At 45.6% G+C, this 14,705-nt stretch overlaps 1 protein-coding gene across 1 annotated transcript in view; it reads right to left on the reverse strand.

Moving 5' to 3' along the window:
* LOC139281364 (leucine-rich repeat-containing G-protein coupled receptor 5A-like) overlaps window positions 1-14,705 on the reverse strand; it is a 250,652-nt gene that overhangs the window by 22,360 nt on the left and 213,587 nt on the right. The window contains exons 9-13 of the mRNA XM_070901516.1: window positions 12,661-12,732; window positions 12,484-12,552; window positions 12,296-12,367; window positions 11,062-11,127; window positions 10,761-10,832 (exon numbers count right to left, since the gene is read on the reverse strand). Coding sequence (XP_070757617.1) covers window positions 10,761-10,832; window positions 11,062-11,127; window positions 12,296-12,367; window positions 12,484-12,552; window positions 12,661-12,732 — 351 coding nt within the window. The remainder of the gene's footprint in view (window positions 1-10,760; window positions 10,833-11,061; window positions 11,128-12,295; window positions 12,368-12,483; window positions 12,553-12,660; window positions 12,733-14,705) is intronic.

The raw sequence follows: 14,705 nt of genomic DNA on the forward strand, positions 1-14,705 counted from the left end.
AGGGGACACAGTCTTAGGATAAGGGGTAGGCCATTTAGGACTGAGATGAGGAGAAACTTCTTCACTCAGAGAGTTGTTGACCTGTGGAATTCCCTGCCGCAGAGAGTTGTTGATGCCAGTTCATTGGATACATTCAAGAGGGAGTTAGATATGGCCCTTACGGTTGAGGGGATCAAGGGGTATGGAGAGAAAGCAGGAAAGGGGTACTGAAGGAATGATCAGCCATGATCTTATTGAATGGCGGTGCAGGCTCGAAGGGCCGAATGGCCTACTCCTGCACCTATTTTCTATGTTTCTATGAATACTGGATATTTCATTTCCTGAACAGTTGAAGAGAGCCACCGCTGTATGCGATCTGAGCAAAGCGTTCCCACATGCAGAGTTAGCTTGTTCTGAGTTGAAGTAGAAGGGCGTGTCCTCTTATCATGGGAGGATTCGAGTTTTATTGTTTTTCTTTCCAACAGAATTTGAAACAGGCTTCGTTCCGGGCTTGGCAAGTCGCACAGTGAGCTGAAGCACTTGGTTTACAAGCACCAGGCCCTGAAATTGAATCCCAATAGCTTTCCTCTCACAATAAATTGATGGTCTAAATATAGAAATTCTTAATTCTATAAAAATAAAAATGTTATAGGATTTGGGCTTAAATGGATAGCTTTTTCTAAAAGCAGGCTGTGTTATGTGCTGAGTCTGTGCCGACTCTTTTGAAGAGCAATCCAGTTAATCTCACTCCCACGCTCTTTTCCCATATCCCTGTAATTGTTGTTCCTTCAAGTATTTATCCAATTCTCTTTTGAATCGGCATCCACTACTCTATCAGGCAATGCATTCCAAATACTACCCACTCATTGCATAAAAATGTTGTTCCCCGTATACATTATACACATCAATGACTTGGATTTGACAGGACAACATTTTGAAATTTGCAGAGGACACGAAACTTGGAAGTGCAGAAACAGTGAGGAAGATAGTAATAGACTTCGAGAGACATAGGCTTGTGGAATGGGCGGACACGTGGCAGATGAAATTCAATGCAGAGAAGTGCGGGGTGATACATTTGGATAGGCAGAAGAGAGACCACACATACTAAAGGGTACAATTTTAAAGGGGGTGCAAGAACAGAGAGAGCTGGAAGTGTTGCGCACAAATCTTTGAAGGTGGCAGGACAGATTAACAAAGCAATTAATAAAGCATAAGGGATCCTGGGTTTTATAAATTGGGGCATATACAAAAGCCAGGAAATTACGCTAAACCTATATTCAGAGGGATTTGGGGGTCCTTGTACACGAATCACAGAAAGTTAACATGCAGGTACAGCAAGTAATTAGGAAAGCAAATGGTATGTTGGCCTTTATTGTAAAAGGATTGGCATATACGAGTGAAGAAGTCTTACTGCAATTATATAGGGCCCTGGTGAGACCACACCTGCAGTAATGTGTAGTTTTGGTCTCCTTACCTCAGGAAGAATCATCATCATCATCATAGGCAGTCCCTCGAAATCGAGGAAGACTAGCTTCCACTCTAAAAATATGAATTCTTTGGTGGCTGAACAGTCCAACACGAGAGCCACAGACCCTGTCACAGGTGGGACAGACATTCGTAGGGGGAAGGGTGTGTGGGACTGATTTGCCGCACGTTCCTTCCGCTGCCTGCGCCTGACCTCTTCACGCTCGCAGCGTTGAGATTCAAAGAGCACTACGCCCTCTTTCTCCACCTAGGGTGGTCTTTGGCCAGTGTCTCCCAGGTGTCAGTGGTGATGTTGCACTTCACCAGGGAGACATTGAGGATGTCCTTGTAACATTTCCGCTGCCCACCTTTGGCTCGGTTGCCATGAAGGAGCTCCGCGTAGAGCAATTGCTTTGGGAGTCTCGTGTCTGGCATGTGAACTAAGTGGCCTGCCCAGCGAAGCTGATCGAGTGTGGTTAGTGCTTCAATGCTGGGGATGCTAGCCTGGGCGAGGACACTGATGTTGGTGCGCCTGTCCTCCCAGGGGATTTGCAGGATCTTGCGGAGACATCATTGGTGATATATCTCCTGTGACTTGAGGTGTCTTCTGTATATACTTGCCACAGAGGGAGTGCAACAAACATTCATTTGACTGATTCCTGGGATGGGGGGATTGTCCTATGAGGAGAGGTTGAGTAGACCAGGCCTATAGAAACATAGAAGAAACATAGAAATTTACAGCGCAGAAGGAGGCCATTTCGGCCCATCGTGTCCACGCTGGCCAACAAAGAGCTGCACGGCCCTTGGTCAGCAGCCCTGAAGGTTACATATAAACCTATGAACAAAGACGGAAAAGCAAAGAGCACCCCACCCAACCAGTCTGCCTCACACAACTGTGACATCCCTTATACTGAAACATTCTACACTCCACCCCAACCGGAGCCATGTGATCTCCTGGGAGAGGCAAAAACCAGATAAAAACCCAGGCCAATTTAGGGGAGAAAAAAATCTGGGACAATTCCTCTCCGACCCATCCAGGTGATCAAAACTAATCCAGGAGATCACCCTGGCCGTATTCGATTCCCTGTAGTACTTACCATTAATATTGCATTGGCCAACAAAAGGTCATCCAGTCTAATCTCAATTACCAGTTCTAGGTCCGTAACCAGTGCCCATCCAACCATCTCTTAGAAGTGGTAAGGGTTTCTGCATCCACCACTCTTCCAGGCAGCGAGTTCCAGATCCCCACAACCCTCTGTGTAAAGAAGCCCTCCCTCAAATCCCCTCTAAACCTTCCAACACCCACCTTAAAACTATGCCCCCTCATAACAGACCCCTCCACCAATGGAAAAAGGCCCTTACTATCCACTATGTCCAGACCCCTCAATATTTTGTACACCTCAATGAGGGGTGATCTTATAGAAACATTTAAAATAATGAAAGGGATAGACAAGAAAGAGGCAGAGAGGTTGTTTCCACTGGTCGGGGAGACTAGAACTAGGGGGCACAGCCTCAAAATACGGGGAGCCAATTTAAAACCTAGTTGAGAAGGAATTTCTTCTCCCAGAGGGTTGTGAATCTGTGGAATTCTCTGCCCAGGGAAGCAGTTGAGGCTAGCTCATTGAATGTATTCAAGTCACAGATAGATAGATTTTTAACCAATAAGGGAATTAAGGGTTATGGAGAGCGGGCGGGTAAGTGGAGCTGAGTCCACGGCCAGATCAGCCATGATCTTGTTGAGTGGTGGAGCAGGCTCGAGGGGCTAAATGGCCTACTCCTGTTCCTAATTCTTATGTTCTTATGTTCTCCTCTCAACCTCCTCTGTTCCAATGAGAACAAACCCAGCCTATCCAATCTATCCTCGTAACTAATATTCTCCATTCCAGGCAACATCCTAGTAGATCTCCTCTGCATCCTCTCTAGTGCAATCACATCCTTTCGATAATACGGCGACCAGAACTGCACGCAGTACTCCAGCTGTGGCCTAACCAAAGTATTATACAATTTAAGCATAACCTCCCTGCTCTTATATTCTATGCCTCGGCCAATAAAGGCAAGCATTCCGTATGCCTTCTTAACCAACTTATCCACCTGGCCTGCTACTTTCAGGGATCTGTGGACTGGCCTACCGCTTAATGTGTATACCCTTTCCTTATTAGCCCTCCCAAAGTGCATCACCTCACTCTTCTCTGAATTAAATTCCATTTGCCACTGCTCTTCCCACCTGACCAGTAGATTGATGTACTCCTGCAGCCCATGGCTTTCTTCTATATCCTCTAGAGTTTAGAAGAATGAGGTGATCTCATTGAAACATATAACATTCTTAAGGGGCTTGACAGGGTAGATGCAGGGTGGATGTTTCCCCTGGCTGGAGAGTCAAGAACGAGGGGTCATAGTCTCAGGATAAGGGGTCGGCCATTTAGGACTGAGATGAAGAAAAATGTCTTCACTCGGAAGGTGGTGAATCTTTGGAATTCTCTATCTCAGAGAGCTATGGATGCTCAGAAGTTGAGTATATTCAAGACAGATCGATAGAGTTTTGGATATTGAGGGAACCCAAGTGGTTGCAGGGTGGCCAAGACTGGGAATTAAACAAAAAGGGGAATCTGACAATTCGGAAGGATAGACAAGAAGGGAAAGGAGGTGGGGTAGCTCTGTTAATAAAGGATAATATCAGGGCAGTTGTGAGAGATGATATTGGCTCTAATGAACAAAATGTTGAATCATTGTGGGTGGAGATTAAAGATAGTAAGGGGAAAAAGTCACTGGTGGGCGTAGTTTACAGGCCCCCAAATAATAACTTCACGGTGGGGCGGACAATAATCAAGGGAATAATAGAGGCATGTGAAAAAGGAATGGCAGTAATCATGGGGGATTTTAACCTACATATCGATTGGTCAAATCAAATTGCACGGGGTAGCCTGGAGGAGGAATTCATAGAATGCATAAGGGATTGTTTCTTAGAACAGTATGTTACAGAACCTACAAGGGAGCAAGCTATCTTAGATCTGGTCCTGTGTAATGAGACAGGAATAATAAACGATCTCCTAGTAAAAGATCCTCTCGGAATGAGTGATCACAGTATGGTTGAATTTGTAATACAGATTGAGGGTGAGGAAGTTGTGTCAGAAACGAGCGTACTATGCTTAAACAAAGGGGACTACAGTGGGATGAGGGCAGCGTTAACTAAAGTAGACTGGGAACACAGACTAAACGGTGGCACAATTGAGGAACAGTGGAGGACTTTTAAGGAGCTCTTTCATAGTGCTCAACAAAAATATATTCCAATGAAAAAGAAGGGTGGTAAGAGAAGGGATAACCAGCCGTGGATAACCAAGGAAATAAAGGAGAGTATCAAATTAAAAACCAATGCGTGTAAGGTGGCCAAGGTTAGTGGGAAACTAGAAGATTGGGAAAATTTTAAACGACAGCAAAGTATGACTAAGAAAGCAATAAAGAAAGGAAAGATAGATTACGAAAGTAAACTTGCGCAAAACATAAAAACAGATAGTAAAAGCTTTTACCGATATATAAAAAGGAAAAGAGTGACTAAAGTAAATGTTGGTCCTTTAGAAGATGAGAAGGGGGATTTAGCAATGGGAAATGTGGAAATGGCTGAGACCTTAAACAATTATTTTGCTTCGGTCTTCACAGTGGAAGACACAAAAACCATGCCAAAAATTGCTGGTCACGGGAATGTGGAAAGGGAGGACCTTGAGACAATCACTATCACGAGGGAGGTAGTGCTGGACAGGTTAATGGGACTCATGGTAGACAAGTCCCCTGGTCCTGATGAAATGCATCCCAGGGTATTAAAAGAGATGGCGGAAGTTATAGCAGATGCATTGGTTATAATCTACCAAAATTCTCTGGACTCTGGGGAGGTACCAGTGGATTGGAAAGCAGCTAATGTAATGCCTCTGTTTAAAAAAGGGGGCAGACAAAAGGCAGGTAACTATAGGCCGGTTAGTTTAACATCTGTAGTGGGGAAAATGCTTGAAGCTATCATTAAGGAAGAAATAGTGGGACATCTAGATAGGAATAGTGCAATCAAGCAGACGCAACATGGATTCATGAAGGGGAAATCATGTTTAACTTAATAACTGGAATTCTTTGAGGATATAACGAGCATGGTGGATAGAGGTGTACCGATGGATGTGGTGTATTTAGATTTCCAAAAGGCATTCGATAAGGTGCCACACAAAAGGTTACTGCAGAAGATAAAGGTACGCGGAGTCAGCGGAAATGTATTAGCATGGATAGAGAATTGGCTGGCGAACAGAAAGCAGAGAGTCGGGATAAATGGGTCTTTTTCAGGTTGGAAATCGGTGGTTAGTGGTGTGCCACAGGGATCGGTGCTGGGACGACAACTGTTTACAATATACATAGATGACCTGGAGGAGGGGACAGAATGTAGTGTAACAAAATTTGCAGATGACACAAAGATTAGTGGGAAAGCGGGTTGTGTAGAGGACACAGAGAGGCTGCAAAGAGATTTAGATAGGTTAAGCGAATGGGCTAAGGTTTGGCAGATGGAATACAATGTCGGAAAATGTGAGGTCATCCACCTTGGAAAAAAAAACAGTAAAAGGGAATATTATTTGAATGGGGAGAAATTACAACATGCTGCGGTGCAGAGGGACCTGGGGGTCCTTGTGCATGAATCCCAAAAAGTTAGTTTGCAGGTACAGCAGGTAATCAGGAAGGCAAATGGAATGTTGGCCTTCATTGCGAAAGGGATGGAGTACAAAAGCAGGGAGGTCCTGCTGCAACTGTACAGGGTATTGGTGAGGCCGCACCTGGAGTACTGCGTGCAGTTTTGGTCACCTTACTTAAGGAAGGATGTACTAGCCTTGGAGGGGGTACACAGACGATTCACTAGGCTGATTCCGGAGATGAGGGGGTTATCTTATGATGATAGATTGAGTAGACTGGGTCTTTACTCATTGGAGTTCAGAAGGATGAGGGGTGATCTTATAGAAACATTTAAAATAATGAAAGGGATAGACAAGATAGAGGCAGAGAGGTTGTTTCCACTAGTCGGGGAGACTAGAACTAGGGGGCACAGCCTCAAAATACGGGGGAGCCAATTTAAAACCGAGTTGAGAAGGAATTTCTTCTCCCAGAGGGTTGTGAATCTGTGGAATTCTCTGCCGAAGGAAGCAGTTGAGGCTAGCTCATTGAATGTATTCAAATCACAGATAGATAGTTTTTTAACCAATAAGGGAATTAAGGGTTATGGGGAGCGGGCGGGTAAGTGGAGCTGAGTCCACGGCCAGATCAGCCATGGTCTTTTTAAATGGCGGAGCAGGCTCGAGGGGCTAGATGGCCTACTCTTGTTCCTAATTCTTATGTTCTTATGTTCTTATATGGGGATAGTGTGGGAAGGAACAGTCGAGGTAGAAGATCAGCCAAAAGAACCAGAGGCGACATGAGGAATAACATTTTTACACAAGTGGTTAGAATTTGGAATGCAGTGCCTGATATGGTGGTGGATACAGATTCAGTAGTAGCCTTCAAAAGGGAATTGGTTAAATATTTGAAGGAGATAAAATTGCAGGGGTGTGTAAAAAGAGCGGGGGGAGGGGGACTGACTAGATAGCTCTACAAAAGAGCTGGTGCAGACTCGATGGGCCGAATGGCCTCCTTCTGTGCTGTTCTATTCTCTGCTGCCTCTGGTTCTTTTACCAGTCACCTTAAATCTGTGCCCTCTGGTTATTAACCATTCAGCCATTGGAAACAGTTTATCTTTATTTACTCTATCTAAATCCTTCATGATTGTAAACACCTCCATCAAATCTCCTCAGTCTTTTCTGCTCGAAGGAGAACAACCCCAGCTTCTCCAGCCTATCCATGTAACTGTATTCCATCATCCCTGGAACCATTCTAGTTAATCTCTTCTATACACTCTCTGAAGCCTTCATGTCCTTCCTAAAGTGCGGTGCCCTGAATTGGACACAATACTCCAGCTGGGGCCGCACTAGTGTTTTATATAGGTTGTGTAAGACACTGATTTAGCAGCATTGGGAGGTAACAGAACGGCATCATTTGCTGGGACTTTTGCGTTGCTCCACAGAGGCACTCGATGAACAGCTGATCATTATAGCTCCACTACCCCTCCAATTAAAATCTATGGTGAGATAGAGTTTGCTGAATTAATGCCACGACACTTGGAGCATTGCAGAATGATGCTGCAGGGCACAGAATCAGTGCAGTATTCAATCGGTTGCCTGAGGGTAAAGTTTTTACTGACTTGTTCTGGGAACTTCATTGCAATCTTAAACTTCAATTTAGTAATAAAATTAGTGTTTTACAACCAGGATGTGTTTTGATTTTCCCTTGACTGATGTTATTTTTATATTAATATTTATCGAGCTTGTGCGCTAAGCATGGATTGCAATCGGCAGTGAAATAGGGTTAAAGATTGCACGCAGTTTGGGGGACAACTGTATGCATGCGGGTCCCTTCTTAACACCAATTTATATATTTATATTGTTTCAGTACAAACTCAATAATCAAATTAAACCCGACCTGGACATTCAGTCCGTACACACTGTGATCCATTCCCCACATGTGCAGCGGCCACCCCACGTTAAAAGAACTCACGCACGGGCATCTTCCATTCCTTTAACCTGAAGTTCGGGACCTGGAATGTCAGGACTCTCATGGACAACTCCAACAGCGACAGGCCAGAATGCCGCACCGCCATAGTTGCCCGGGAACTTAGACGCTTTGATATCGACATCGCCGCCCTAAGCGAGACCCGGCCAGCAGGGGAAGGCCAGTTGAAGGAACAAGGCGGAGGTTACACCTTCTTCTGGGAAGGGAAACCAGAGGAAGAACGCTGCCTCCACCAAGTCGGTTTCGCGATCAAAAACGACAGGGACTGTGGTTCTCATAGTGGACTGTTCAGCCACCTAAGGACTCATTTTTAGAGTGGAAGCAAGTCTTCCTCAATTCCGAGGGACTGCCTATGATGGTATCAGATCAGAGCCATTACTTCTGAGCACTTCCCTGTTAAATAACCCGTTGTTCTGTTCTGTGTGGGGCCTTGGTACTTTGAAGTTGAAGTGCATTTTAGTTTATTGCAATGCTTGTATTTATACAGACTTGACTAATGCGCTCCTGGCCGGCCTCCCATCTTCCATCCGACAACAACTTGGGTTCATCCAAAACTCTGCGGAATAACTCGCACCAAGTCCCATTCACCTATCATTCTTGTGCTCGCTGACCTACACTGCCTCCTGGTCTGGCAACGGCTCAATTTTAAAATTCTCATCCTTGTCTTCAAATCCCTCCATGGCCTCGCCCCATTCTATCTTTGTAACCTCCTCCAGCACTACAAGTCTTCAAGATGTCTGCTCCTCCAATTCTGGCAACTTGCGCATCCACGATTTTAATGGCTCCACCATTGGCGGCCGAGCTTTCAGCTGCCAAGGTTCTAAGCTCTGGAACTCCCTCCCTAAACCTCTCCGCCTCGCTACCTCTCTCTCATCCTTAAATAATAAATTATATTTTTTAAAAAATCACAACTTTAGGTTTATATATATATACCTACCTCTTTGGTCACCTGTCCTGATATCTCCTTCTATGACTCGGTGTCAAATTTTGATTGATAATGCTCTTGTGAAGCACTCTGGGAGGTTTTGCTATGTTAAACATGCTATATAAATGCAAGTTGTGGTTGTTGTTATTTGGAAAAATGTCCCAAGACGCTTTCGCAGACCTGAAATCAGAGATCTGGCAGGGTGATCCAGGGGTTTCCGAACGTGGGATGGGTGTCAGGATCTGAGAATGTGGGGAATTCTCAGGGAGGGGGGAGTCCTGGCTACCAGGAGGACTGGGGAGGGAGGGTCCAGAAGGAGTAAGGGGTAAGATCTAGCAGCCCATGAGAATGAGGCGAGACCTGTCTTTAGCCCCTTAACTGTGTTTCTACATGTCAGCCTCCACCTTTGACCCCTCCGTGGTCCATTTGGTGGCACACTAACCACCCCTCTCTCCCCCCCCCCCCCGCCCCCCGCCAACTGCTTTCCCCACCACCAGTCACTTAGTGCATGATTAGTGTGTCCGTTGCATTATAAGAAAAAAAAAAGGCTTGCATTTGTATAGCACCTTGCACGACCCCAGGACATCCCAAAGCGCTTCACAGCCAAAGAAGTACTTTTGAAATGTAGTCACTGTTTTATCGTAGGAAACACAACATCCAATTTGCACACAGTAAGCTCCCATAAACATGAATGAAATAAGTGACTAGATCGTGGTTTTTGGGTGTTGGGTGAGGGATAAAGGTTGGCTAGGACAACGGGAGATGAAGATGCCGAACCTCGGGCTGCCTGGCCTGCTGGCAGCAGCCAGAAGGTGAGGTCCTGGGGTGCGTTGGAGCGGACGCGAGACTGTGGAGTTGGCCGAGAAGTCCTGCTCGTCCTGGCTGCACAGGAAGGTTTTTGGAACATTTAAATTTGACAAAGACTCGTTGGTCTCTTGTTGGTGGCCACGGGGACAGCTGAGGAATGCTGAATGGGACAGGCCCAACCCCTGCTCCGCTCGCTGTCAATAACTTTACCAAAGGGGGCCTTCCACAGGCGTTACGCCTCTAATAAACACAAGCAAGGGGCCAACGCCTGTTTTAAGCGGCTGCTCGGGATGCCTATGAAACGAGACCGACGAATTTAGCAGTGGCCCAAACGCATGTGCAGATTGGGTGCAGTTTGTCCCATTGTTACATCTGTTGGCGTTTCGCCCATTATACACCCAAAAACAGACTCAACACATACCGATTTCTGCCCCAGAATGTGCAAACCAATTTCTCAAGCTGCATACGTGCAAAGCAATATATTTGTATTTTTGAAAATGTGACACAAGTTTAAGATCAAACCTCAACTTGGAAAAAAAAAATTGAATGCCTTGATCCAGCATTTTATTAGTAGTTTTATCTATTATAAGATTAACTTTTACTTGGGATATAACAAAATATAAATATTTGGTTTAAAAACAAAATGTTGGAAATACTCAGTGGGTCAGGCAGCATCTGTGAAGAGAGAAATAGAGTTAACGTTTCAGGTCGATTAACTTTTGTCAGAACTGAATAGTTAACTCTGTTTCTCTCTCCACAGATGCTGCCTGACCTGTTGAGTATTTCCAGCATTTTCTGTTTCTATTTCCGATTTCCAGCATCCGCAGTATTTTGCTTCTGCTAAAACATATGTATATTGAATTAGTCTTTTTGCTCACTGACATCCAAAGTAAAACTGTAATTTTATTAATGGTATTAAAACAAATCCATCATAGAGCTGAAACAAAACACTTTGGGTACTCACAGTGATCGCAGGGCAGTGAGCTGTCGGAAAGTGTCATGTCGGATTTCAGAAATTTTGTTGTGATGCAGGTCACTGAAAATGGAAACACATAGCAAACTGACGTTTAAAAAGCAGTCTCTCGATTGGTGGACGCTCTTTGCATTTCTTATGGGAACAGAATTCTAATTAAACAAAAAAAGTTGCCCATTCAAATGAGTGGATTTTCCCTACACGTGCCATCAGTTAACAGATGAACCCTTAACTCATGTTTGCGACAAAGAAGCACAAAAGAATTATCTATCACCGGAAGCTTTGAACTTACAGCTTCTGAAGCTTTTGGCAGCCAAAGAAACTTGGGAGTTCCTCGATGCAGTTGTAAGACAGATCTCTGGTAAACACAAGAGCACACAATTAAAGAAAAGAAAATAGTTTTCTTGTTTTAACAGGTGTTCGACCCGACATCTTGGGGCCATCTCAAGCGCGTACTGTTCACACATAACAGACGGGAACACAATCAGAGTACTTTTTTTATTAAAGTGGGAAGATGACATAATTTGAAATCACCACAGCGAGTAATTCAGTAACATTAAATTACAATTCAGTAAAATTATAATTTCACTCTTGGACAATAGTGACAGCCAGTTTCGCGGCTCTCCCTTGTGTTCAATGGAAATTCATCATTGACCTCGATGGAAATGCAGAGAGATGTAAGCGGGCTGTCGCATTGCTATCTGCCATTTTACACTCTCGCGCAAAGACAAAATCACCCCCACCTCGCTCCCCCTCCCCGCCCCCCCACACCCCGGTTTCTTTATTTGCGAATGAGTGGACCTCAGTTTTCCGAATGTTCTCAGCTCCTCTCCAGCAACCATGCAGAAAGACAGGGGTATAAATTTGTTTTGGGCATTTGCCAATGTTCTCTTTATGTCAGCCGGCACGGACACGATGGGCCGAAATGGCCTCCTTCCGTGCTGTAACTTTCTAGGATTCTGAGGCTGTGCGGCTGCGCTGTCTGGAGCTCCCGCGCAGTTGGCGTTACAACAGGAAAAACCGCACCGCCGCGGGAATTTGAATGGGCCAAGCAGCTCGTTAAAGGGGCCACGCACCCAGATAAAATTAAAGGGATCATTGGCGGTTGCACAAAACAGGCAACAGTGCATCGACAGGCCGCTTTACACTCTGCCTGATTTTCTTTTCCATTGAAGTCAGTGAGGAATTTATACGCCACAGTTCCACAATTATCAGCAGCCTTCCAGTAATCCGCCCAAGTTCCCATACTTGCACAAGGCAGCCTGAGGCTTGAGAGCAAGTATCTCTTTAAAATGTTGTCCACGAATTAAGTTATTTGGTTGCGAAACATCCAGGCAAGACAGACAGCTTACTTGTTCCAAGGTCATTAACACAGGACTAAAACAGGACAAAGAAATCATAATGCATTTTGATGCCGAGATCGCAACAGTTTTCTCTTTCAAACATTTTAAGGTTTTGTCTGTTTACTTCTAATTCCAGGAATTATTCACAGGCTGTGTGCAATGGTTGACTCATTTATAACTTACAAGACTTGCAAGTTAGGTAACTGCTTGCAAACAGTGCTTGGAAGAGAGGCAATTCGTGCTCCTGTCAGAGTCCTAACAAAATAAAAGATGTCACTCTTGATAAGTTTATTATCTGATAAGATTTTTCTTATAAATACAATTTTATATATCAGTTAAAATTGTTTAAAGTTTGATAATGGAAAACTTACAAACTTTCTAGACATATGGTTCCAGTAAGATCAGGAAATTCAGTTATTTCTGTGGCTCCATTGAGTGAGCTAGAAAGAGAAATGGGATTGATATTTAATAAACATAGAGATTATTGGCCTATAAATCTTTCACCAGTTCTCAGTGATATGAGGGCTTAATTTTACAGATATACTTACAGCATACGTAACTCAGGTAGGTGTTGAAAAGCAGACTTTCCAACAAACTGAATGGGATTGTCGTAGAAATGACTGCAAAGAAAAAACGCTTTAATCGTATCTATATTTTCAACAGTGTGTCTTTGGAATGGTTGTTGGCTCAAGAATTTAAAGTTGGTAACTTTTAATTCATGTTTAACTTCGATCAGCCCAACGTAGACTACTAATGAGTTGCAAAGTTTAACACAGGGCTAAATAAAACTTGTTCAATGTTAATATTTTGATATTTTACACTTTGTGTTTATGATTTTGTACTTCTAATTAAGTTCATATTTTTAATGAAACAACTTAGTATATCCTTAATGTATTTGGATGATCTATGCTATAATTTCCTGAACTCCAGTCTGCAGCAAACAATAGGCTAAGAGATTCTGGGATCGAAATTGCCCTTTCCGTTAAGGCCTCTGACCACTGACGGGGCGGCGCAGAATGGCCACCGACTCTCCGTGGAGGGGCTGCCATTTTGTAAATTGCCCTTCTTCAGGAGCGGAGTGGTGTCCGGGACTGCTCCGCCCATTTACCTGCCACGGCTGGTGGGGTCCACCGTGTGAAATTGCCCGATTGAAATTGCTCCGTTGGAGTGGCACCGGTGTCCCCGACAGCTTTTGCTGTTGGTGCACTCGCTACGAAATGGCGGCATGGCCGCTCTTAAAGGGGAGGGTGCACTGCCTCGGCTGCCATGTGTTTTTTTTTTGTCGGCCCAACATTTATGCCCCGGGTTCGGCTGGGCAGTCAACAGGCAGCCAGGCACCCCGTCTTGGGTGCCCGGTCGCTGGCCCGGCCGAAACCCTCCCTGGTGGCCCAGTGGACCGAACTAAAATGAAAGCAGACTTCGCAGCGGCCCTCCCCTTTAACACGATGACTTCAACAGCGCCCACTCCGCTCCGCTCCCACTTCTGCCCCCCATGATGATCCACTTCCGCCCCGCTGGAAAATTACCCGAGGAATTGAATTTTGCCGGATAGGCCGTTACATCCATTGGGGCGGCCAGAACACTTCAAAAACGGCCGGTGTGCCCCATTTCTAACCCACGAGCTCACACCCCTGCTGTCCCAGCATACTTTGCGGTTAATTCCACTACTACACACAGAGGGGCCGAAATTCAGGCACACCAGAAACCTGGCACATCTACGATTTCGTACCTGTTTTTACTGCATGGGAAGGGGTCACCTCCTGACCAATATTCAGGTCTTTATCATTTTTTTTCGACAAGATCGGAAGTCGGTCATAATGGGGGCAGAAGTGCAGCAGTAAGTGCCGGTGAGTGCCGGAAGTGGGGGCGGGACTGAGTCTCCGCCGCTGTCACTCAGCAGTAGAGCGGTGGGGACGTCAGTGCGCGTGTGCGTCACCACATCTCTCCCCTCATTTAAAGGGGAGCGAATCGCCGATTCTGTAGGTTCGGCCACTGGGCCACCAGGGAGGGTTTCGGCCGGGCCAGTGGTCTGGCAGCCAAGAGGGGATGCCAGGCTGCCTGTTGGCGGCCCGGCCGAACCCGGGGCAATAATTGGCCGACCGATCGGGAAGTTGGACGTCAAAAATAAAAACATGGCGGCCGCGGCAATGCGCCATCCCCTTGAAGGGCCGCCGCGCTGCTGTAGCGCACACACACAGAAGGTGCACCGACAGAAAAGGCTGTCGGGGACACCACGTGGCGGAGCAAAGATCTCTGAAGGTAAATTTGGGGCGGAGTGTGCTGGAGGTGCGGGAGAGCGGCGGTGCGCGCTTTGAGGACGCACTTGCGGCAGTCGGCAGCAGCGGGGCGGAAGTGGGGACAGGCCGAAAAATCCCCGCGATGAATTTTGGGTCGTGCGGCCAATCGACTGTAGCGCGGCGGCCACTCGATTCCGCTGCATGGCCGCCACAAAACGGCGGTAACGGGCCTTATCCGGACCCTGAATTTTGGACCCAGACCATGCACAGATCTTTAGAGTGCAACGTTTTGTCCATTTACAACACAGTTTTATGATACTACACTGTGCCATATAGAAAAAAAATGACTCAAGCAC

This window comes from Pristiophorus japonicus, chromosome 15, assembly GCF_044704955.1.
Source record: "Pristiophorus japonicus isolate sPriJap1 chromosome 15, sPriJap1.hap1, whole genome shotgun sequence".
Classification (NCBI taxonomy): Eukaryota; Metazoa; Chordata; class Chondrichthyes; family Pristiophoridae; genus Pristiophorus; species Pristiophorus japonicus.